Source organism: Mytilus galloprovincialis, chromosome 1 (assembly GCF_965363235.1).
Source record: "Mytilus galloprovincialis chromosome 1, xbMytGall1.hap1.1, whole genome shotgun sequence".
In the NCBI taxonomy this organism is placed as follows: domain Eukaryota; kingdom Metazoa; phylum Mollusca; class Bivalvia; order Mytilida; family Mytilidae; genus Mytilus; species Mytilus galloprovincialis.
In genome coordinates, this window is record NC_134838.1 from 113,535,528 (window position 1) to 113,560,855 (window position 25,328).

Here is a 25,328-nt window from a genome sequence, read left to right on the forward strand (position 1 = left end):
AAATGTCATTCAATGTTGGGTCACAAAATCATGCTATGCAAGACCATGTTATTATATATTAAAAGTGAAAAGAATATATTTTGGTAATACTATAAAAGCAAACCTTCAGGTGTGATAACAGATCCCCAACAGTAGTCATACTTGGTTAGCAGTCTGTCAAATGCTCTGGATTCTCGAACAGTTACCACTATTTAGAGAAGTATGCATGGGCTGTCTCCTTTAACAAGACTAGTGTGGAGTGATCTGCTTTTATTAGGGACCAAATGATTAATTTAAATCAATTGCTTTCAGGCCTGGGGTTAAATAAGTAAGGGCATAAGGAAATCATTAGGGAATTTAGGTAAAGGGGTTTGAAAATTTGCAAGAAAAGGAATGCAAACAAAGGTGAGGAGACTCTCCTTATCCTAAAAAAGTCTACCTTTGCTTGCAAGAAATACATGTAGATGTTGGGACGGTCACTTATTATGCATACCTGTTAACTTGTTAATAGCTTCTTCTTTTCCCTTAGAAAATTTGTTGACAGCTTGACTGGCTCCCATCATTTTGTCAAAGGTGTTGACAACATTTGAGGAGGAGGCTTCTTTTTCTGTAGAGGTCCCATCAATATTAACGTCAATGCAAAATTTCCAAAACTTAAATAGGTATAGGAAGATGTGGTATGAGTGCCAATGAGACAACTCTCTATCCAAATAACAATTTATAAAGGTAAACAATTATAGGTCAAGGTACGGCCTTCAACACGGAGCCTTGGCTCACACCAAACAAGCTATAAAGGCTTGTATAAAGGGCCCCAAAATTACAAGTGTTAAACCATTCAAAGGGGAAAACCAACGGTCTAATCTATATAAAAAAACGAGAAACCAGTATAAATTACATAAACAAAAAGTCTTTATTAAAGTCTAGTGCAAGTTTCATGTCATCATCGTAGTGTGGACTAAATATTTCAGTAGAAACACTTTGTTTTGATACAAGGATGTGTTTTTTGTCAAGAGCATCCTCCTCCTCTTCAGTCAATTTTAAATCGGCTATAACGTCCTCACATATGTCTTCAAATATTTCCTTCTTCGAAAATCTTTCCAAAAAGTTTCCAGCCGAATAAACGGCAACAAAAACTGACAGAACGGCGTCCATGTAAATGTATGAACAATCTAGAGAATATTGTTATGAATATCGTAAAGACCCGAGACCACGTGGAATAAGAAGCCAAGTCGCGTCATCAATGCGTTTTCAACAATGCCGATTTCAAAGGCGCTTTGAAGAACAGCGTCTCCTTATGTCTTATGTATTTGACTTGTCCATTTCATAGGAGCACCGCACCACCACATGAATTTCGATAAAAAAAAATTCTACACAAAATCGGCAATAAAATTATTCCGGTCGCGGCGATTTTTCCCGGTCGGTCGGGATTGGGGAAACAAACAATATTTTATTTTAGGCCCCATAATTAGAGCCCAGGTTTTTTCAGATATCCATTCCTTTCTTTCTTTATTCTTGTAACCTAAGATGTTTTCACTTGTTTTTAAATAAATTTCACTCATATGTTGCCATTTAGAGTTTATGTCAATCTCATTTTCTTCAAGTTGTAAGACCTCAAATCTGTTCTTCAGTTCTATATTGAAGTTTTGTTGTATTTCAGGTTGTTTAAGTTTTCCAAAGTCTATGATCTTGCTTGGTGTTTTGCATTTATTTTTTCTTAATTTTAGTCTGATCTTTCCAATGACTAGGTGATGATCGCTGTATACATCTGCACCTCTTTTCACTTTCACATCTAAGGCCAGGATTTTTTAATTTATTGGTTTACGGATCCGCCGACCCGATTTTGCTGATTTCCAGAATAAAAATAAAATTCACTTTTCACGCTTTTTTATTCCCGCCGACCTTAACAAATGCATTATCCCTGAAAAATAATTAAAATATTTTTTTTCCTGAAATGAAATGCATTAACCACTAACAAAATTGACAACACTTTCTGGTGTGAAAAAAAACCCTTCCAGTTTACGTTTCTAAATATAGACAAATCAATTATAACTGACCTTGAAATGTCGTTTGCGCAAATAATTTTGCGGAACGAAACTTGTGTTTAAAACCAATTACACAATAAGTTCGTGTACCTTATTTGTCATCAGTCCGTAAGATGCATCATCTCATAGAAATAGACTTGTCCAAATGTGGACAGGGTGAAGGCATCAAATTAAAGAACTGAATATTAACAAATCATTAGGAATTTTCTTGTTTTTATAGGTAATAAAAAAAATGTCGTTCATTTGAATAAAAAAACGGGAATGCAAGACAACAGATTAACCCGATATCGTTTTTCCAGTGGACGATTCTATTAGGTTTTTGACACGTGTGTTGAAACTTATTTTCGTATGACGTTTATGCATTTTTTCTATATCAGTTTTCGTGCTTGAAGATCATTATTTACCAAGTTTTCTGGAATTGATTAAGAGCTACGCGAATCTATTTTTCTTGTTTCTGAAATGATGATTTAATTTCGTCTTTGTCCGTGCATCCCCTTTTTTTTTACTGTAAATTACTAGACAATGTCATGCGTAGTTTATAACAGCTGTGCAATAATATTTCATCGAACTAAAATTTTAGAAATGATGATAAAATAGCATAACAAACATATTGCTAGAAAGGTGAAATATATATTGATTTTGCATATATTTTTTTGTCTTCAAAGATGATTTTTTTTTCTTTTTTTTTCCCGACCGACCGACCCGACTTTTTCATGGGGAAAATCCGTAAACCAACAAATTAAAAAACCGTGGCCTAATAATGATGACCTCCATTTCTTATTAATCAGTATGTGATCGATCTGGTTTTTCACTTTCCCATTTGGAGACACCCATGTGGCTTTATGTATGTTTTTATGTTCAAAGATTGTTCCCCCAATTATCAGATTGTTTATAGTACACATCTCCACTAATCTTTCACCATTGTTGTTAATTTCTCCAAGCCCATGTTTTCCCATCACTTCTTCTGAACCTATGTTAGTTGAACCTACTTTTGCATTAAAATCTCCAATGATGGTAAGTACATCATGCTTTGGTGTATCCATTATGATCTGATTTAATTTATCATAAAAAATCTCTTTCTCATTATCTGTATAATCATTTGTTGGGGCATAGCATTGGATAACGGTCATGTGTCCATAACTGGTCTTCATTCGTATTTTTATTATTCTTTCATTTATTGCTATCCATTCTACAACAGACTTGCTTGCCCTCTTACTCAATAGAATAGCTACTCCTTCCTGGTGTCTACCATCTGTACGTCCTGAATAATAAATGTCTGTACCTGAATTATGTTTAAATTTTCCTGAATCAGTCCATCTGCATTCACTAACACCCAGTATGTCAAGCTTGAATCTCTTCATTTCCTTAATTGTTTGATCAGTTCTGCTTGTTTCGTTCATAGTTCTAACATTCCAACAACCAAATTTTAACGTTTGTTTAGGAGACAGAATAGAGTTAGTCGGAGTCTTGTCGCTCGTCATAGGCTGCATTCCTGCAGAGGTTTCCATCTGTCTACACCGAACTAATTGATTTTCCCTTGTTTCTGTTTCTGTAGCATAAGTTTCTTTCCGTGGCTGAGTAGCTAGCCCAGCGCACAACCCCCTTACCAGGAGGGCCAGGGATTTGTTCATCAAGGTTTCCTTCCTCTAGATGAGTCGCTAGCCAAAGCTTATGACTCCCATCTTGCCATTGGTTTTATATCGAGTTTTCCTTCTCTTAGATGAACTGCTTTAACAGAGCTATGATCTTCATCTGACCAGCTATTTACCCATAGCTGGGGCAAGGTTGATGAGTGCTAGGGCATGTCCACACGCCGGTGGGCCTACACACTGCATCTCTGGGGCCCTTGCTGCTCCGAGATCCTCTACAATAATGCCTAGGATGCTAGCTCCTAGTTACCGTGTGTTGTCGCGAGGAGGCATTGTAGAAGTCTTGAATAATGCAGAGGCTATGTACTGACAGAAAGACTTACTCACTCGGCTTTCTTTTCAAAAGCAGGCTAGCCAGCGGTGATAGAGAACCTATGGTTTTAACCACACTAGACGCATGCACAATCCTGTGGACAAACCACCAACACACAAAATTAAATTGGATTTAGCATGATAAGATTATTAATAATAACTGTTCATGTTAGAGGTATGCTTTGAGCTTTAACAATTATACAGCTTCTGGTATATAAATAAGATGAGTTATGATTGTCAATGAGATAACCATCCAACAGAGATCAAACTACATAAATGATGGCAACTATAAGATCTGACTTGGGCTTGACACCAAATATCATTACAAATGGGAAAGACTCACTTATTTGTATTTTTGGGATACGATTGCTTTTAAGCAATCTGTAGACTTATACCAGTGGCTCAGGACAATGCCCTCAGTTCAACCGTTTTATTCTAAACACTAAGGACCATCTCAGATTCTTATGATTGTCTTAGTTTAAAAGGTAAATACAAACAAAGGGTTTGAACTTAAACAACTTTCCTATAATGTTCTTTTCATAATCTTCATGTTTGATATTTCCCTTGACTTATATGCCTTTTTTTTAACAACACGAAAAATCAGAATCAAGCAGTATTTATATTTAGTGTTTTTATAAATTTAGAAACACGTCATAGGGAATTCCCCAGTTGTGATAAAAATGCGAGAGTTCTCTGAATTCCGATAAATCTATTTAATATAAGAACTGAAGTGGAGTTTTACTTATATGTCACCATTATTAAACTGATATTTGATATTGTACTTCCATAAAAAAATAGAGAACCATTTAGGTTTAATATACGTTCTTACTATGATCAGGGTTTGTTTAGGTAATTATGGGCATGCATAGTTTTCTTGACTTCAAGGGGTACTAGGTTAAGTGGTTGCTCTGGATTCCCCACTGGATTGATTAGTTTATAACTCATGGACATGGGATCCTTTCTATGTATGTCTGCAATTGAGGGTTATTGTTGTTGCATAATTTTAAATCATATGCAGTGATGTCACTAACTTTTGAAGAAGCAGGCTGAATTTCTAAAATAGGCGGCAAGTAATTGCGGACGGCAAAGCCGTTCGCGGCGACTAGCTTGCTCTGCGTTACTACGGCAGGGGGTCTGGGGCCCGCTGAAGGGCCCCAGGATTTTTTTTCAAAATGGTGCAAAATCCTGCATTTTTGGAGTGCTCTAGACCCTTATTAAGACCTCTGAAAACATCATTTTTTACTGAAGATAATGTAAATGATTAACTAAAATTAGCAACATGATGGGTAAATTTTCTGTACATTGATCATCTTGATGGACCAATATACATTTCTGTGCATTTTCCTGTTGGTTGACTGCTAGTAAATATTTTTGAACTGAAAGAAGCCAAAGATCTTAGTTTGAATAGAAACATATTGTCTCTGGTTTGAATTATCACTTGAATTATTTAGTTTTAAATGAAAATTGTAATTCTGACATTATATTAAAAAAGTGTTGGTTTTGTTGTTTATACAAAATTAAAAACAATATTTGCTGACTAGTAGTCAGCTGGAGCTTCGATTTCAAAGTTAAAACTGTTACAGAGTTGCTATATTTTATAATATCGTACGCTCTCCCCAAAAAGATTTGAAAATTTAGACTAAAAATCCTGCATTCTGAGCATACCTGGGAGTGATTTAGATGCTTGGGAAAATGTAAATTTTGTCTTATTTTTGTTGTTGACTTTTGAAAAAAAAAAATAAAAAATGGGAATCCGCAGTCCTGGCAAGGTTAATCTATATTGATTTTTTTTGTTGGGAAGGTGTCTTTTGTAAGACAACTAAGGAAGTCTGTTCTTGAATATAGGTAAATAATAAGTGAAATATTATAATTTTATTTCAATAATAATCGAATTTATCAAATATCCTAGACGATTTATTTTGCATACATACTTAGTGACAAATGACCCCTTTTTTCTCATAAGACTTGTACAAGTATTTAAAACATGTTGTCAAGCTATGTCCTTTTATTTTTTTCTTATTTGTAAACTGTTCAGTAAGCAGTAAACTAAAATCCTTTTAAACTAAAGATATTTTTAAAAATTATTTGTGGTCGACAATATTCTACTTTCGTTATTGACCTTCATTCTCTGGACACCATGTGGTCCTGGGCTTTGAAATGTGAACTACAAAAGGTGGTGATTTCCAGATTTTTGACAACATTATATACTATACTTTCTTTTATTTGACTGATGTATTTTCATAACATGCTATTGTCATCTTTGGCTTATTCCTTCTCTACACGCTAAAACCGAACAGGGTCATAATGTCCATCGGAACATCTCTCTTTTTATCCTTGCAAACATGCAATACTTTCCGACTTTAAATAGACGACCAATCAATGGACTGCATTTACATGAACTATATTTAGTCAAAGGTAAACACTGATTTACATCCTTGTTTATCAAGACTTTAATCGTGGAAGCTGATGCATTGAGCAATTAGTTTTTAATATTAACCTGACTATCTTTTTATCTTTATTATTTTTTTTTACTCATGCAAAAATAGCCGGCGGGAAAAGGACAATAACCGGCGAAAATCGCCGGCTGCCGGCTTTTAACGACATCACTGATATGCATCATTTAAATTAAAATAAATTAGTCCACATCTTTAAGGTTTATTTTCAACACCCCTTCAGGCGAAATGGAGTCTTCCATATTATCGTTTCAAGTTGTCTCCCTTCCGGAAGTCACTTCCGTGAATTGAAGCAAAACATTACGTTGAGAAAAATTAACTTGTTCTGTCGATAAACGTCGTATTATATTAAAACTGATCGCAATTTAAACCGAGGAATGTGTACGGAAAGGAGTCATGATCACTGACCCAAAGGAAATTAAATATTTTTAAAAAGAGATAGGAATGGGGTTCCTCCTAGAATTAACGTAGGAAAATAGGTGATAAGATATGAAGTGAAATACTTCTCTCACTCTGAGTCTCAGTGACTGCTGTGGAAAGTAAACTTGGAATTGAAACTACAAAAATAAAACACAATAGGCCTAAGTACATTGTTCATACACTTTTAACCGGAATTGGCTATTTTGTAACTATTCAGATTACGTAAATTACATTTTACATGTGCAGTTGAATTAGTTTTGAAAATAATATTATCCAGCTACATGTATACATGTGTCAATGAAAACAATGGCAATCATATCCCTCAGAGCAATCTGCTCTTTGATTTATTTTGTGTGTTTTAATTGTTTCTGGGGACTGCAAAGCTGGTCTTTTTTTGTAGATCCAGATGGCTACACCAAAAAAATGTTCTATTCTCTGTGATCAGAAGACCTTCTCTGAGAAACAATCAAAAGAAATGGCAGAGAGAATTAAACATTCTTACTTTGTTCATTTGTAAGTAATATACAAACAGTGTAAACATTTTTCTGTTGAATATATCCCTATATTGACACAATTGTATATTGTATCATTAAAATATAAGAAAATAAACAAAAGTTACTGAACAAAATTTTTGTTCTGCCATTTTGTTCTGCCAATCTTATAAACAAATGAATATGTGAAAAATATGGATAATTTTAAATTCTATTATTGGATTTCTGTTTTCCTTTTTAAAGTTGTATTAAATCAAATATGGCAATAGAAATAGAGTTATATAAATGTAGAAACACATCGAAATCAAAAACATATAGGCTAATGAATAAAATAACACATGTGATTGGTTTAAAATAATATGCATGATCATCACTCACAGAAGATTTTATTATTGCTTTTGATAATATAAAGTCATGTATGTATCTTCATAACTTAAAAGAGGAAATGCATTCAACATCATATCAGTAGACTCAACCGCAACTAAATATACAAAATTCCAGTCAGAATGAATGACATCAGCGTATATTGTTACACTTATTTTATCTTGAAGCCTGTATTATGATACATATATAACTATCTGTATATTATAGGATAGTAGACAATCTCCCTTGTGCTACAAAGTTTGAATTAATGGAGACTGGACAAAGTCAGTATGAACATGGGTATAGACTGGGATTTGAAAAAGATAATGTGGTATGTGTTATGTTTTGAACAAGTTTTATTTCTTTATTCATTTGTCATGTGAAGGTTTAGTCACACCAAAGACTTTAACTTGATTAATGTTGCTTCTCTGCAAAGCATGGAGTATCAAAAACTAAAAGCAAAGAATGTTTAGTTTGGAGATCGATTAGTGTGTCCACTAATGTGACATGTCTTCTTGTATATTATTACCTTATGAACTAGCACAATATAAATCAGACAAGCTTTTTTAGAAGCTAACAGATATATGTCACAATAGTTAAGCAGAGAAGAATAAGAAAGCAAATATATCCTGATTTCTCAATGTTTTAACTCTGATAAATCTAATACTTCTGAACTGAAGTTTCAATGTCTTGGTATTTTTGAGACCTAATTAAAGAGTAATAATAGGTGTGCACTTATTAGATTGATTTTGAAAATTTACACATATACCATTGATTAATTCTCATAAATTTCTAGATGTCTCTTAACAGCTGTCATGGTAAATGAGTAGTTGAATTATTTTTGACATTCATTGAACATTGAAACAGTGGATCCTCCTACTATGAATTCCAAACAATTATACATTCATATTGTTGTAAAATTAACAGACACTAAAAATTCTAAAATTCTGTAAGATATTACTTCGTAATGATGCAGTTAAGATTTCAACATAACAATTGTAAGGCTAGGAAGTGATGAAAACTGCATATATTATTTTCTATTTCAATTCAAATGACAATCATGACATTCTAGTCTTGAAAATAACACCATGGAGTAATGTTTCACAGAGTTAAAAGTGTCTGTCAATTTTATCACTGTATACATACATCGTATGATTTGTTTTATTTGTATGTTATAGTATATAAGATTTATTGAATGTTGTACCTGATGAATCACTTTATATCTATGATGATTGCACACTTAGACAGAACACTTGTAGCACTTAGGCATCTTAGACTAAACTAAGGTCTTATATTTTGTATTGAAGTAAATGTTAATGAATATTTTATAATTGCAGGCTTATATAAACAATCATCTGAAGTTTGTGTTGAAGTACCACTCAGATGACCAGTAAGTATTGACATGCGTTACTCTGTAACAAGTGAGTGATAGGGTCATTTGTCAGTTTGAATATTATACAGGGAATATTGATACTGAAAAGTAACTTATTAATCAGACAACCTGTAATTTAATCACTTCGATTTGTTCCAAAATACCAATGTGAAAGTAAGGGTTGAAGGTCCTTAGTTACCAATGTTGAATTTCTTTTGTTTTTGTCAATAGTGGCTGGATTAACAGTCAAACTCTTGAGAAATTTTATACAGGTATACCTATTGAATTTTGATAGTAATAGATATTTTCTGATAGTTAATAAAGAATCAAGCTGGATACTACTGGTACATAATTTCTTGTTATTATGTTTGTATTGAATGCAGTTAATATTCTCTTTTATTTCCAGGTTGACATACAGAGTTGTAGGATTTGAAATTGAAGCAAAGAGGTGAGAGAGTTAATTGTTATTCTATTACAACATTTATCTATCAACTAAATATTTTGTTGCCTCAACCTCCATTTCCGTTCTTGGGTAGAAATGTTATGGAAATAAAAGCAGTTTTAATTTTGTCCAAGTTATAGAGATGTGTGAAACAACATAAATTCATTACTGCTTGACAATACTTGTATATTTTGTACTCATGATAAATGGTCACTAAAATGTAGTTTCCCACTAGAAATTTCAAATAGCACCTAGGTTTTAAAGGAAATGTATCAAAAAATATATTCTTTCCTAAATTTAAAGCATCACAGTAAATCATATTGTATGATGACCATGCTAATACATATTGCTGGTAATTTGGGATATTAAACACAGAATTATTGTCAGATTAACAAACTTTGGGAAAACATGTCGAACTCTGGTGCTAAAATATACAAGGAGAATATAAAAAGTACACTTGAAATATTCCTTTTAACTAAATTACATGATTTTACATGAGGAAATTTTCAAAGATAGTTATGTTTTTCAACACTTTCAAAATAATGTCAAAATAATAAAAACTTTTGTCATGTGAGTGAAGAAATATTTTTGATTTACTGTGATGTCATTTTAAATGATGTTGTTATAATTTTAACTTGAATTGCCCAATTTACTACTTTACTTCTTTTTCTACAGTGTTGGTAGCAAAAACTATGTTAAAGAAGCAGATAATAAATGTACTATTAAAGATGCAGCACCACAACCAATTAATGAGAAAGGTAAATATACTAGATTGGTTCGTTCTTTCATTAAGGAATGACTGAAATATTTTTTCTGTCTATGAAGAAATAACATCGTAGCAGGTTATTTAAAGTGTGCACCACATTTTTTATGTTATTTCAAATAGACAGAAAAAATATTAGTTATTTCTTATAATTTTATTCTAAATTCCATTTTAAACCGGAAGAAAACCATGAAAAAACATTGATGACGTCATGGTCATATGACTAAATAATGTCTTTGAGCTAATAAACAAAACAACATCAGCCAATCAGAAGACGTGTTACATCCAAAATTAAATTATTATCTTATAACACCTGCTCAGCAATATACAAGATATATACAATGGGCAACTAAAAAATACCAGAAATTTTGCATTTAGTTTTGAATATTATTAAAAATAAATAAAGCAGGAGCAGTTAAAAGAATTTAATGTAAATAAGTCAAGATATGGATTCTGTAACATATGGAAATTTTATTTAATACTCAAAATTTACTTACAACCAATAGATCATCATTATTGAAAATAAATGTTTTTTTTTTAACTATTCTGATGTTATCCATTGCAGGTCCAACTGAGATATTGTTTACATATGAAGTTGAATGGCACCAAAGTGATATTCGTTGGGCTTCTAGATGGGATATCTACCTGACAATGAGTGATGTACAAATCCATTGGTTCTCTATAATCAATTCTGTTGTTGTTGTTATATTTCTGTCAGGTACGCAAACCCTATTCATATCTCAAACAAAATCAAGATATAAAACAAAAATTTCATTGTGAATTATCTTGTCATATAAAAAAGAAATAAAAAAACCAACAAATGGTTTAAAATATCATGGCAAAATCAAATGCAATTGAACAACACTTTTATTGCTGTTCTTCATCTCAAATTCACAATAAGGACAAAGATGGAGAACAAGATCACACCTAGCCCCAATTTTAAAAAAATGACCCATTGTATGTTTTGAGCAGAAATATCCACTAAATAGTAATCACCGTACATAAAAATTCAGAAAAATACTGTCAAAAAATGTCCAAAAATCTAATTGTAAAACACTGAAATGATACCATAATTTAGGCAATCACAGGGAACAGTGTGAAGACTTGGGGTAAAGGCAGATGGGCAGATGACTCATTTGATGAATATACTACCCATATCTATCAAGATATCTTGTAAACTCCTTGTAAAAATTGTTTGATACAAGATTTTACTATGAATATATATATTGATTTGAATTGCAGGTATTTTGACTATGATCATGGTGAGAACATTGAGAAAGGATATTGCAAAATACAACAGAGAAGATGATTTGGTAAGTTTGGCAAAGCTGTTGGTTAAGATACTAATAAAATTTAAATTTACCATGTGCTTACTGTGAGGTTATCCCTGGGTATTGTTACCCCTCTAAATAAGTCAATTTAGTTTCATCTGAAGAAAATAGTAGCATGGTATTGAAAGAAGTTGAAAATTCCTTTGCAGTCTTGATACATTTTGTGACAATTTAGTGACTGTCTTGATTGTAGAAGTTATGACTTAATTTTATTGAACAATTTGATTTTCATATCATTTGTTTATTTTTATGCCCTTAACACTATTTGGCCGTGTCATTTTGTGTTATCAAGTTGTAATTCTGGAATCAAACAGTTCCATACTTTTGTCAATAGACCTGCAGATATTGGTCTGATTTTTGGTTCCTTAGTGTTTTTAAAATGATCACATACAGATTAAGTTTGTTTTGTTCTGGTTGACTTATTTTGGCAAAATTGTGGTTTATGGAGGCTTTAAGTAAAATTGAGAATGGAACCTGACCAAAGAGCAACAACAATATGAACTTTTTGTATTGTCTGCAGATATGAGGAGGATTTTTAGGAATATTATTAGTTTATAACTATAGACTTTTTGTGATAAGGCTGTAGGCAGAGGCAATCATAATGTACTGTCACATCCAGGTTTTTTTTTAATAAACAGTTAAGTGTATAGAAAATAAGTTTTCTTTTTCATTGTAAACAGGAGGAAACATTAGAAGAAACTGGTTGGAAGTTGGTTCATGGAGATGTTTTCAGACCACCAAAACACACCAAGCTTTTGTCATCTCTTATTGGTGCGGGTGTACAGATATTTTCTATGGCAGTTATCACAATATGTAAGTCTAACAAGTTACTTATTTATACAGGATTTATACACTATCATAAGATATCTTGTACAGAAATCTATATCATACTTTTAAAACTCCTAAACAGAAAAAGAGCATATCTTCTGACATCAGACTCGGACTTCTCTTGAACTGAATTTTAATGTGCGTATTGTTATGCGTTTACTTTTCTACATTGGCTAGAGGTATAGGGGGAGGGTTGAGATCTCACAAACATGTTTAACCCCGCCGCATTTTTGCGCCTGTCCCAAGTCAGTAGCCTCTGGCCTTTGTTAGTCTTGTATTATTTTAATTTTAGTTTCTTGTGTACAATTTGGAAATTAGTATGGCGTTCATTATCACTGAACTAGTATATATTTGTTTAGGGGCCAGTTGAAGGACGCCTCCGGGTGCGGGAATTTCTCGCTACATTGAAGACCTGTTGGTGACCTTCTGCTGTTGTTTTTTTTTTCTATGGTCGGGTTGTTGTCTCTTTGGCACATTCCCCATTTCCATTCTCAATTTTATTTTAAAACTCCTAAACAGAAAAAGAGCAGAAAAATCTGTCTGTCTGTGGACTAAGTGTTTGTTCTTTGTCCAATTCTTAACTTTGCAATAATCAGAACCTTTATTTATTTCTGGTCTGATTTAGGTAAACTCTATTTTTTCTTTAATGATTAAAAAAATTGTCTCCATTCAGTACTAGCACTGTATCCTATTTTATTTTTGAAAGTAAATTTGTTTCAATCTAGCATTATCATATCTTTATTGTTATGTAAAAGCTTAATAAATAGCCTTCAATTTATTATTGTTTATCTGTTGTAGTTTTTGCCATGTTAGGAATGTTATCACCAGCATCAAGAGGAGCCCTTATGACTGCTGCAATCTTCTTGTTTGTGTTTATGGGGTAATACATACTAATCTTTCTATTATAAGAAGATTTTGTTATCTACATTATCAATTTTTATAGATCTAGTTTCTTAAAATAGTAAGTAGCAAATTTAAGTCAATATGTTAAATGAACATTAATGAAATGATGCATTCATAAAATAAGTGGTTTAGAAATATCTAATATTACTTGTTTAAAAACTTTATAAGGTTAAAAACAAATGAATCATATTAAAAATGAATGAATCAGAAAAATTGATTGAACAAGGTTGTACATTCTTAGCAGAAAGCAGATGTAGTCTACCAGAGATATGTATGTTAATCTTGTATTTTTCAGTTGAGACATATAGATTTGGATTATTATATATGTATATTAAAAAAAAATAATTTGAAGGTAATGTCACCCAGCTAAAATTATTTTTAAGATGGTTAATTTATTTTACAGTGTATTTGCTGGTTTCTTCTCAGCCAGACTGTATAAAACAATGAAGGGATTACAGTGGAAAAAGTCAGCCATACAGGTAATATTACAGGCAACTGGTTGTGAATTATTTTTAACTGATGGGGAAAAACTCAAAAGACTTAATCTAATAATCAACTTGTTCTGAATCACACCTTTTTATAGTCATGGACTTTTTTCTCCTTTGTTAATGGACTATTGTGTAAGATAATAGAATTTTTTTGAATCATAAAAAATAAAATACAGTGGAATTTATATTAGTTAGTACTTATAAAATCTGTTACACTGGCTTTGAAAAAGAAATGGAGTTGTTTTCATTGATATACATGTAAGTGGTCTAAGAGAACAAATGTTGCAGTTTCAATAAGATAAACATACTTTGTAAACAATATTATTATTAGTATACCAATTTTTCCACAGAGTTTTGTAGGTGAATCATGAGTGTGAATATTTAGCAAAGTATACATTTTTTACGAGCTTACAGGCAATATTTGCCGAAACCACAAAATCAAATATCAACAAAAATACAATTTTTAGTCAATCCACAAGTATAGATAAATTCACTTATATGTTTATTTTTATGTTTCAATGTTAATTAATACCATTATTTATAACGTTCATGTTTCAGACTGCCACTTTGTATCCAGGAATTATGTTTGGTACAACATTTTTGTTGAACTTTTTCATCTGGGGAAAACATTCATCAGGAGCTGTAAGTCTTGTTTAGAATCAAATTAAGGAGAGAGCTCTTCTCAAAGTTGAAGCATACAATTGTATATATAAGTATATTTGATAGTTGGAAGCTGCATTACTCCTTCCACAGTGTGTAATTTATTAAAGATTTTATTATAGTTTTAAATCAGCTGTAGTGTCATATGCATGAAATGAGGCTTTAATGTCATTGTTTGATTTTTGTAAAGAATAATAATCATAGTAGCAAAAAAAGAAATATTTTAACTTCATATTGAAATAATTTTTACTATTTTTTTTTACAGCTGCCATTTACAACCATGTTAGCCTTGTTGTGTATGTGGTTTGGTATTTCTACACCGTTAGTATTTCTGGGCTACTATTTTGGGTACAGAAAGCAGGTAATTTTTAATGTAATATTAGAATTATTTCGAAAAACAAAAGTATTTTTAAAAAATAAATCTTCAGAAGAAAGCGAAGTTACCAACATCTTTGTAGAATCAATGTCCCTTTTCAAATTATGTATAAGGAGATGTTTTATTTTGTCCTGTTTGTTTATCCTGCACCTAAGTCCTTCGTTCACAAATCCCCTACAATTTTATATAAGTAAATATGCACATATATTCTAGTTTTAATCCAATTGATACCTGGGGTTTCTTTAATGGAAAAAATAAAACTTGCAGAAAAACTAATTGAAGATAAGTCTTCTTCAGTTTACATATATATCCCCAGTCATATATTAATGTTTATATTCAAAGTAAAAAAATGTATATATTGGAAAAATCGTTATCAACTCTAAAGAGTTTACTTATGGTTATTTTGTTTTTCAGCCATATCAACACCCAGTTAGAACCAATCAAATTCCCCGACAGGTACCAGAACAACAATGGTACATGAATCATTGGATTGGGTTAGTATTATTACATTAGTTGTATCAACTCATTTAACTTTGAACATCTCTATCTATCAAATCAATAGCTTTTGAAACAAACCCACCGTTTTGATATAGGGTGTTTGAATTAACAGACGGATAAGAAATTTCCCAGGTGACAATTTTCTCTGTAATTTATACTCAATATGTAAACTTATTCTCTGGGTAATATTTTTGTGTTTAGTCATCTTAATTTTATTTACTGATTTAATTATTTTGTTCATGTATCCACATGTCATGCATAGGAAATGACCCAAGTTTAAAATATTCATGTAATTTTAAAAAGATGTATAATAGTGTTATAGGATAGTTATTTATTTATTATCAGCCTATTGCAATGTAAATCACAAATCAAACTGTCTGTAATATCAAACTATAAATTATTTTTTTCAGAGTATTAATGTCTGGAATTTTACCTTTTGGAGCTATGTTTATAGAACTTTTCTTCATTTTCTCAGTAAGTATGCAATAGGAATGCAGAAGATGATCTCCAGGCTAAACAGAAATATTGTTTCCTAAACATTTTGTGATTGATATAAAAAAAACAACATGTGGTATGATTTCCAATGAGACAACTATACACTACTGTCCACATGCTGTGGATTTAAGCAGCCATTGGTTATAGTATGGCCTTCAACAATGAGTAAAACCACTTCTGTAACGTCAGCTTTATAACCTAGTACAAGCTATGATAGTATGACAAAGGTTACCAAGACTGTACTTTACTTTATTTTACCAACCTTACTTCAAATGCTAATGGCATGTAGGAGAAAATCCATATTAAACCAAAATTATACATGCATAAAGTAATTTGTTGATGCATTTATTTCTTTAAAAAGAAACTTTGTTTTTAACCAGATTTTTGTGACAAAAATGTCGGTTATTGATTTGGGGATGTACGGCGGGCGGGTGGGCGGGCGGCAATCAAATGTTGTATGTGCATTAACTCATGAACCGTTCAACCAAAGCTTTTAAAATTTTAATATGTTGTTACTAACAACTAAATGAAGGTCAAGTTCAATAATGGCGATTAGTGTTGGATAATCGGTTGAAATTACCAACCGATTATCTATTACAATCGGTTGACAGCAACCAACCGACTATCGGTTATAATCGCATCATAATACCTTGCCCTTTTTTTTAAAATGAAATCATGCATTTAGTCTCATTGTACATATCTAATGTGTATATTCCATATCATTGCAGAGTTTATATATTCATATTTGATCTTTTGTTTCCTTTTCATATTCTGGCGTACTAAATTATAATCCTGGTACCTTTGATAATTATCTATTTAGCAGTTAAAACAATGAATTAATAAGAATCAAGATTCATATTGAACATATTTTATCTCATTATCAAAATTACCAACAATGAGTCAGTGACACTAACATTTCTAAATTTCAATGGTGTACCTCACAAAACAATTTCAATAACATAGCTGTATGAACATTTGAATGCTTCTAATTAAGAAAAGATATATAAAGTTTTTAATTTTAAGAAATTCAAAATTAACAGAAAAAAATAAAACAATGCATTTGCATTATAATATATACAGTAAACAAAGGGGATTAAGCCAATGTCTGTTAATACGTGTTGAATGCTTTTTTTCACTTTTGTGATCATTATTTTCTGTCAATTGTGCCATTCGTGCGTCTGAACTTATAATTGCAAGAATGCGGAATTATTACATAGTTGAACCGTATCCGATTCGTGATTCTTATATTTATAAATGGCGGACAAATTTCGGAAAATTTACAAAAATAAACGATGTTTGGCAAGCAATTTGGAAAGGAATATGACGTATTTGATGCTACAAATGGATAAAACATTAATAAAAGGCAATTTGCAACACGTTCTAATGAAGCAAAGAAATTATTTTGTCTAAAATCAGAATGATTTGTACGCTCTCAAGTAACAAGTACCGGTATTGAAAGAAAGTATTTCATACAAAGTTATTAATCTTAAATAACATTCCATCAATCTGCAAATATTTATAGTCAATGCTTTTGTTACGTTTTTAAAGAAGGAAATTGGTTATGTCTTTAATTATAGGATGTTTGACATTGTTATTGTCATCGATTGATATTTTTTGTTATTATTTGTTTGACTGCTCATATAAAACGCAAACCGTAAACGGACCGGAAGTTGATAAGCTAAAAGTCCGGAAACTTTAACGACAATCGATTGAACAAAATGCCAATCGATTATCGACATCGCCAGGCCCAACCAACTGATTTCCGACTTATTCCGATCATCGGAACAACACTAATGGCGATTTTGACTTTTACCGTTCAGGAGTTATGGTTCTTGAAAGATTGAAAAATGGAGTTTCCAGTCGTGTCCGTGCATTTACGCATGAACTGTTCTACCTAAGCTTCCCAAATTTTAATATGTTGTTACTGATGACAAAATGGAGGTCAAGTTCAATAATGGCAATTTTGACTTTTACCGTTCAGGAGTTATGGTTCTTGAAAGATTGAAAAATGGAGTTTCCAGTCGTGTCCGTGCATTTACACATGAACTGTTCTACCTAAGCTTCCCAAATTTTAATATGTTGTTACTAACAACTAAATGAAGGTCAAGTTCAATAATGGCGATTTTGACTTTTACCGTTCAGGAGTTATGGTTCTTGAAAGATTGAAAAATGGAGTTTCCAGTCGTGTCCGTGCATTTACGCATGAACTGTTCTACCTAAGCTTCCCAAATTTTAATATGTTGTTACTGATGACAAAATGGAGGTCAAGTTCAATAATGGCAATTTTGACTTTTACCGTTCAGGAGTTATGGTTCTTGAAAGATTGAAAAATGGAGTTTCCAGTCGTGTCCGTGCATTTACGCATGAACTGTTCTACCTAAGCTTCCCAAATTTTAATATGTTGTTACTGATGACAAAATAGAGGTCAAGTTCAATAATGACGATTTTGACTTTTACCGTTCAGGAGTTATGGTTCTTGAAAGATTGAAAAATAGTGTTTCCAGTCGTGTCTGTGCATTTACGCATGAACTGTTTTACCAAAGCTTCCCAAATTTTAATATGTTGTTACTGATGACAAAATAGAGGTCAAGTTCAATAATGACGATTTTGACTTTTACCGTTCAAAAGTTCTGGTTCTTGAAAGATTGTGAAATGGCGTTTCCATTCACGTTGTTGCATTTACTCATGAACCATTCAATCTAAGCTTTTCAAATTTTAAGATGTTGATACTGATGACAAAATGGAGGTCAAATTTGATATTGACGATTTTCACTTTCACCGTTCATCAGTAATGGTTCTTGTGATATTGCCAGGACACAAATAAATATTAATAAATCCGGTTTGCTGTCGTTGTGACAGCCTCTTGTTATGAAATAAATACATAAGATAGTATTTTAAAAGTGAATTATATAGCCCTATCAATTGACAAAATATTCCTGCACTGTTGGTTTTTAAATATATTTTATTAACAGCTGATTATATTTCTACATTTTTGTATTTTCAGGCCATCTGGGAGAATCAGTTTTACTACTTGTTTGGTTTCCTATTCTTAGTATTTATAATCCTTGTAATCTCAGTATCACAGATTTCCATTGTAATGTCATATTTCCAGCTCTGTGGGGAGGTAATTAGTATTTATAAAACTTGTAGACTCAGAAAAACACAAAATAGCCATTGGAGATAACTTATGTGTAAATGTTGTTCAATTCAGGGGAGATAATTGAATGAATATTTTAACCAAACTTCACACAGTTATGTGGAAAATACAAATACAGGTTTACAATTTAGGTGGTTTATTTGAATAATGTTCTCACATATATGCATATTGCTATCTGTTTGTTAATAAGAAAAATGGAGACATGGTATGATTGCTAATAAAACAAATATCCACCAGAAATTAAAATGAAGTGGATAATAGAAACAATTATAGACAACTGTACACCCTTCAAGAATCTGTAAATGAACCCAACATACAGTATAGTCGGCCATAACAGGCCCATGGCATAAAAAGTATAAAAACATATCAGACATTTTAATGCAGTTCTGGAGAAAAGTGAAGATCATGAAAATTGGGATAAACCCATTAGTCTTATATACTGTTCGACTTTCCAGTGTTAAAAATCTCTCAAACATTTTACAATTGATTTGTATTCCTATTGTTTACAGGACTACCATTGGTGGTGGAGATCCTTCATTGTGTCTGGTGGTTCAGCTATATATGTATTAGCATACTCTGTATTTTATTTCTATACAAAGGTAAGCTGATTGTATTATTAGTGATATGTGTGATTTGTTAATTATTGCACTTAGATATAGTGATATATTTGATTTGATATAATGATTGCACTTTAATATTTTGATTCAAATCTGAAAAAAAAGGTGTCATTTCATTTATTAAAAAAATTGTATTAAGAATAAACTCCATTAGGTTCACTTTTATATGGCGTTTATTCTTTGTAAACTTTCATAAGCCTCAGATTGACTTGTGCTGAGTAACCAGATTGCCTTTGATAGCTGAAAAGTAAAGTGATCAATGCCTGAATATTGCATTCACCTTATCATTTTTCTCATGACTTGAGACCGACTGGAACAGGTTTATATTGTGACATAAAATTGTAATTTTTTTAGTAATTAGTCTCTGAAAGCTGTAGCTTAACAAATTTAAAAGTATAGTACTAAAACATATATTGAAGAATATTTGTAAGAATTGCTGACAATTTAGAAAGAGAACAAATGTGTTAATTTATTTGCTGCTTTTATCCCTAATTGATGTTAATTAATGTTTTATTTTGTATTACAGTTAGAGATTACAGAATTCATACCTACATTACTGTACTTTGGCTACACATTTTTGATGGTTGTAACTTTCTGGATCTTAACTGGAACAATAGGATTCTATGCTGCATATTTCTTCATTAGGAAAATCTATGGTGCAATTAAAATAGATTAATGTATTGAGTATATTAGTAATCTATGTGGGAGTTTTATAAAGACTATAAAGGAGTTCAGATATACCATGGATAATGTGTTGAGAAGAAAGAACTGGTTACCAGTCTAAAGTATTCTTGAACAAAGACTGAGATATGTAAGAAGTTGTGGTTATAATCTTCAACATAGAAACTGCTTGGTATTACAAAAGATATTGTATATGTTGTATTGCATATACAATTAAAGCCTTTTTCTATATGGAGAATGATACTTGGGTTATTGTGAACTGTATTGTGTACATTTGTATTAATTTAGTTTTCATTGTCACATTCATTTGTAATTTAACTTATTTTTTAGATATTTTGATATGTATTTAGATGCATTACCATAAAAATTTAGCTATACAAAATAATTGAAAACGGATTTCAAAGCAGATTTAAATTATTGAGTGGATAAACAGTTATATTTGTTCCAGTTACTTGCATATGGATTCTATTATGTTCCTGGTATTTTTTTTAAGAACTGCTCTGATTACATATTTTCAGATGTCAACACTATTGTATAAACAAATGACTTGGTAATATATTTGTTTATAAACATATATCTGTGATAATCTTGAAATATTTTCTTTGTACAATATTAAACATGTGAAATCAAAGTTAATGTGCTGATGAACTGGTGAGGATGAATTTTCTGTTAAAAGAAACATTTTTCTCTTTTTTATAGCAGTAATAAATTTTTGTATGATTTGGTAGAAATTGCATACTTCATATCAGATGTATTACTAAACTTTTAAACCAGATTTATTGTTTGTCTTTTTGAATTGCTGTACTAGAAAATTGTTTTTATGAAATCATATTTTCTTGATCCCTTTCCATGTCTAAACTAATGTGTTCTGGTTTTGTATGTTTTTCATTCAAGGAGTGTATATTTGTAATATTTTGTTGTTTGTATTTGGCCATGTTGTTTTTAAAAGATACATGCATGTGAATCCATATTCACAGTGAGACTTTTCTTGGCCAAACCTTGCATAAATTGGATTCATTTCTATTCTGTAACTCTTGTCCCAGAGCATGCAGCGGATATCATCTTGTATAAATAAAACCTGTGAAAACTGAACACCTGTCTAATCAAAACAAAGTTTTGGTTACAAGGGTATTAAGACTGGTTTGTCTGTGTATATGGTTTTGATATTGAAATATATGCTGCCGACACTTGTATGCTTGATTAGAACCTTATTTTATAAATTGCTAGTTCCCAATAAACTTGCTTATATGGTATTTGACTTTTGTCTGTGTGAAATCCATTAAATATCGCTAACATTTCATGCCTTTAGTTTTTTACAGTAGTTTAGAGTAATTACAATCATCCATCATTTAAGATATTGGTTTGAAGGTGGAAATTATTGTTTGTTAAGTGGGTATTACTAATATATTTATCATATATGATGGGAACATTTTGTGCTGTAAGTTTGTTGAATATGAATGTATGTAATACTATATCAGAAAATATTATAATCAACACAATGGCATGTTTAACAACAGTTTGGCTAGTTTACTTGCAAGTATATAGTGAAGGAAGTTTGCTCATGCTTAATCAATAAAAATGACATTGATTTTTATGTAGATTTAAACTGCTCACATGTCAATGTTTAAAAGTGTCAGTTTTATTTGTATGCTTGATCTAGCAAGTCTGGCTGGTAAATAACCAAACTTCTGTTGAATATACTATTGTAGAAAACTCCTGTGTATTGTGTAATTGTGTACAGTAAATAGAACAGATGAAGTGTTCTTTTGGTATGTGAAGAGTAGAATGAGTCTGTGATACTATTATTTGTTCTTTTGTTTTTTAAGTAATTCATTGTTCAGTGAAAGACCACTCTTGGTACAAATTTTTTACAACAATGATTATATGAAAATGTTGCAAAACAGCTTATAGTACAAGAGAACTTAAATCAGATCTTAAAAAAAGGTTGACAGAGTTGATTATTAGCAAGAAAATTTGTATTAAGTATGGAAATCTAAGTGGTATTACTTCATACTCATATGCAGAAATTTCTTTCAATAGACTATAATGGTGCTATTAGTTTCTTGTGAATTATGTGCCCATTGCATTTTGAATACATGAAATTTAAATGAGATATGTGTAGAATATTATCAGCAGAACACTCAAGTTATAAAACAATAGATAGACATTTTTAACAGATATTTTCATGACAAAACATGGACATCTTTATAGGTGTTTTTTTTTTTGTTTTATTGATTTATGGCACAGATGTGAAGTAGCGCCACCTTGCACTAGAAAGAAGTATGAATTTGTCAGAACTTTAAAAAAAAAATCTCACTTGTACACATGTTCTTTATAAGCTTTTTTGTGGACTTTTTGTTGTTTTCAGATTATGATAAACTCCCTAAAATTCATATTTATTTGTCTTTCTGTATAGCTATTTTCATATCTGGAAGCTTAAATTCGGCAACATAAATAGTTCTAGTTGTATGCCAATTCATTAATAGATATATAGAAAAATGTTCTAAATCTTTACACAGAAAGAGAGTTACTTCAAGAGTGCATATAGATTTATTTACCTAACATTGATAATATAAGTTGGTATATACAATAAACAAGGTTTTAGGTACACATCTATAGATGGTAAAAAAAATCACATTCCATTTGTGCCATGTATTTGTCTATGTAAGATAGTCCTGCATGTTGTATTGAGGATTTAAGTTATATTTTGTATGTTTGAGGAATATATGTTTAATATTTGTTATATTATGAATCTGATTGTAAAATATTAAAGACTTATTACATTTGGTTGTTTGTTCAGAAGCTCTTCTTAGTGAGACCAAAATGTTAACATTTATATAATGAGGAATTCAATTTGTTTGATCAAAAGTTTACTTATTACTGACAGCTGTGATACACTGTTTCAGAATAAAGAGGACAATGGGTAATTTCAGTGTTCGCTCACCAAAATTAAATAAAGGTTATATTATTGGATGCAATTCCATTGTTTAGAACTTTTTAACCAATCCTGATGTATTGGTGTATATTTTGAAAATATTACCCAGTATGCATTCAATTCTGTCAGGGTAATTAATGTCTACTGAACAATATCTTGGCTTTGTTTGTAATATCTGTTTGATTTGTACAATCTGTCATTCTGAAAAATTTCCAACAGCTAATATTTCTTGGAAAAAAAGTCAACAGAATTACTTCAAACTATGTATGATTTTACATTTTCTATATTTTTTAAACAAAAATATTGATAGTTTGTGTCCAGTCAGTCAGAAAAGTTTTCAAATGTGAGACATAGAGATGCCTATACAGCAATGGTGTAAACTATTTATAAAGCTTTATATTTTGAAGTTTAGAAGACATTGTTGCTTCATACCTTGAATTTAGATGCCACATGTTAAAAGAATTCTGTCATATATGTATTGTCCTTCATCCTTTTTGATGGTTCAGTAAGTTTTTAATTGTCTTGTGAACTCCTCACTTTTTATGAGTATTAAGATAACTATATTTAGTATATGGGATCCTTGTAAGGGCTACTGGTTTGACCTGACAACCACACTTCATGGATAAGTGACTAAGGTTCAATTTTGGTGGTCAGGTCTGTATTTCTGATACTATTATCTGTTCGTCAAATGTATTTTGGTACATTGTATATAGAATGATTGTAAGATGTACATGTCCATCTGACCTTAACCTGATTTTATTTGTTCATTGATTGATGTTGAATATTTGTTTCTAATTCTCAACTTGGAGTTCGATACTATAGTTGTATTTGGTGTATTATATGATTCAGGAAAAAATGAAACAATTTAAATGAGAAAACGTACAACCTTATTTATGACAAAACAAACTCAGAATTAAGCCTCCTGACTTTTGAAAGCACATTCAGAATGCTTAGAGGGGTAAACTATGTTTGGGGGCGCTCATCTCCTCACATTGACAAGGATACACAGCATATGATACAATATGGTTATCAGATTCACAAAAAATACAGAAATACACCGACTCACCTACAGACATATGACACAAAGTATGGATCTAGGAGTACTTGCCTTTACTGAAAGCTATTTAAAGCCAGATACAACCAATAAATAAAAAATGTTCTCACAATACCAAAATCAGTACACATCCAACAGATTTAGGTAAAAGAAGCCATAGACAGTAAGAAAAGTGCAACTTTGTGCAATGCAAACATATAAGTACATAGTATCGACAGGATGTGAATTATTACAATAAATAGAAAATTAGAAAAAAAATTAATACTTATTATTCCAAGTTCCACCAGATTTATTGAAGATTGTTTTCTTTCTGAAATCCATATTGCAAATTATTTTTGTCTCTTTTTAGGTCATTACAGATCTTGCTGACATTATATCCTTTTTGTCTCAACCAGTCTTAAATAGTCAATAGTTATCAAAGGTACCAGGATTATAATTTAGTATGCCAGACGCGCGTTTCGTCTACATAAGACTCATCAGTGACGCTCATATCAAAATATTTATAAAGCCAAACAAGTACAAAGTTGAAGAGCATTGAGGATCCAAAATTCCAAAAAGTTGTGCCAAATACGGCTAAGGTAATCTATGCCTGGGATAAGAAAATCCTTAGGTTTTTCCAAAAATTCAAGATTTTGTAAACGGGAAATTTATAAAAATGACCACATTATTGATTTTCATGTCATTACCGAAGTGTTGACTACTGGGCTGGTGATACCCTCGGGGACGAAACGTCCACCCGCAGTGGCATTGACCAAGTGGTGTAAATAGTTATCAAAGGTACCAGGATTATAATTTTGTACGCCAGACGCGTGTTTCGTCTACATAAGACTCATCAGTGACGCTCATATCAAAATATTTATAAAGCCAAACAAGTACAAAGTTGAAGAGCATTGAGGATTCAAAATTCCAAAAAGTTGTGCCAATTACGGCTAAGGTAATCTATGCCTGGGATAAGAAAATCCTTAGGTTTTCGAAAAATTCAAACTTTTGTAAACGGGACATTTATAAAAATGACCACA

General features: G+C 31.4%; 1 protein-coding gene across 1 annotated transcript in view; it reads left to right on the forward strand.

The window, feature by feature from the left end:
* LOC143052237 (transmembrane 9 superfamily member 4-like) overlaps positions 1-23,106 on the forward strand; it is a 29,540-nt gene extending 6,434 nt beyond the window's left edge. The window contains exons 5-21 of the mRNA XM_076225230.1: positions 7,256-7,368; positions 7,938-8,040; positions 9,047-9,099; positions 9,488-9,529; positions 10,199-10,281; positions 10,852-11,004; positions 11,529-11,599; positions 12,298-12,430; positions 13,244-13,325; positions 13,752-13,827; positions 14,395-14,478; positions 14,762-14,857; positions 15,287-15,366; positions 15,781-15,844; positions 18,870-18,989; positions 19,532-19,621; positions 20,166-23,106. Coding sequence (XP_076081345.1) covers positions 7,256-7,368; positions 7,938-8,040; positions 9,047-9,099; positions 9,488-9,529; positions 10,199-10,281; positions 10,852-11,004; positions 11,529-11,599; positions 12,298-12,430; positions 13,244-13,325; positions 13,752-13,827; positions 14,395-14,478; positions 14,762-14,857; positions 15,287-15,366; positions 15,781-15,844; positions 18,870-18,989; positions 19,532-19,621; positions 20,166-20,315 — 1,593 coding nt within the window. The 3' untranslated portion in view covers positions 20,316-23,106. The remainder of the gene's footprint in view (positions 1-7,255; positions 7,369-7,937; positions 8,041-9,046; positions 9,100-9,487; positions 9,530-10,198; positions 10,282-10,851; positions 11,005-11,528; positions 11,600-12,297; positions 12,431-13,243; positions 13,326-13,751; positions 13,828-14,394; positions 14,479-14,761; positions 14,858-15,286; positions 15,367-15,780; positions 15,845-18,869; positions 18,990-19,531; positions 19,622-20,165) is intronic.
* The last annotated feature ends 2,222 nt before the right edge of the window (positions 23,107-25,328 follow it).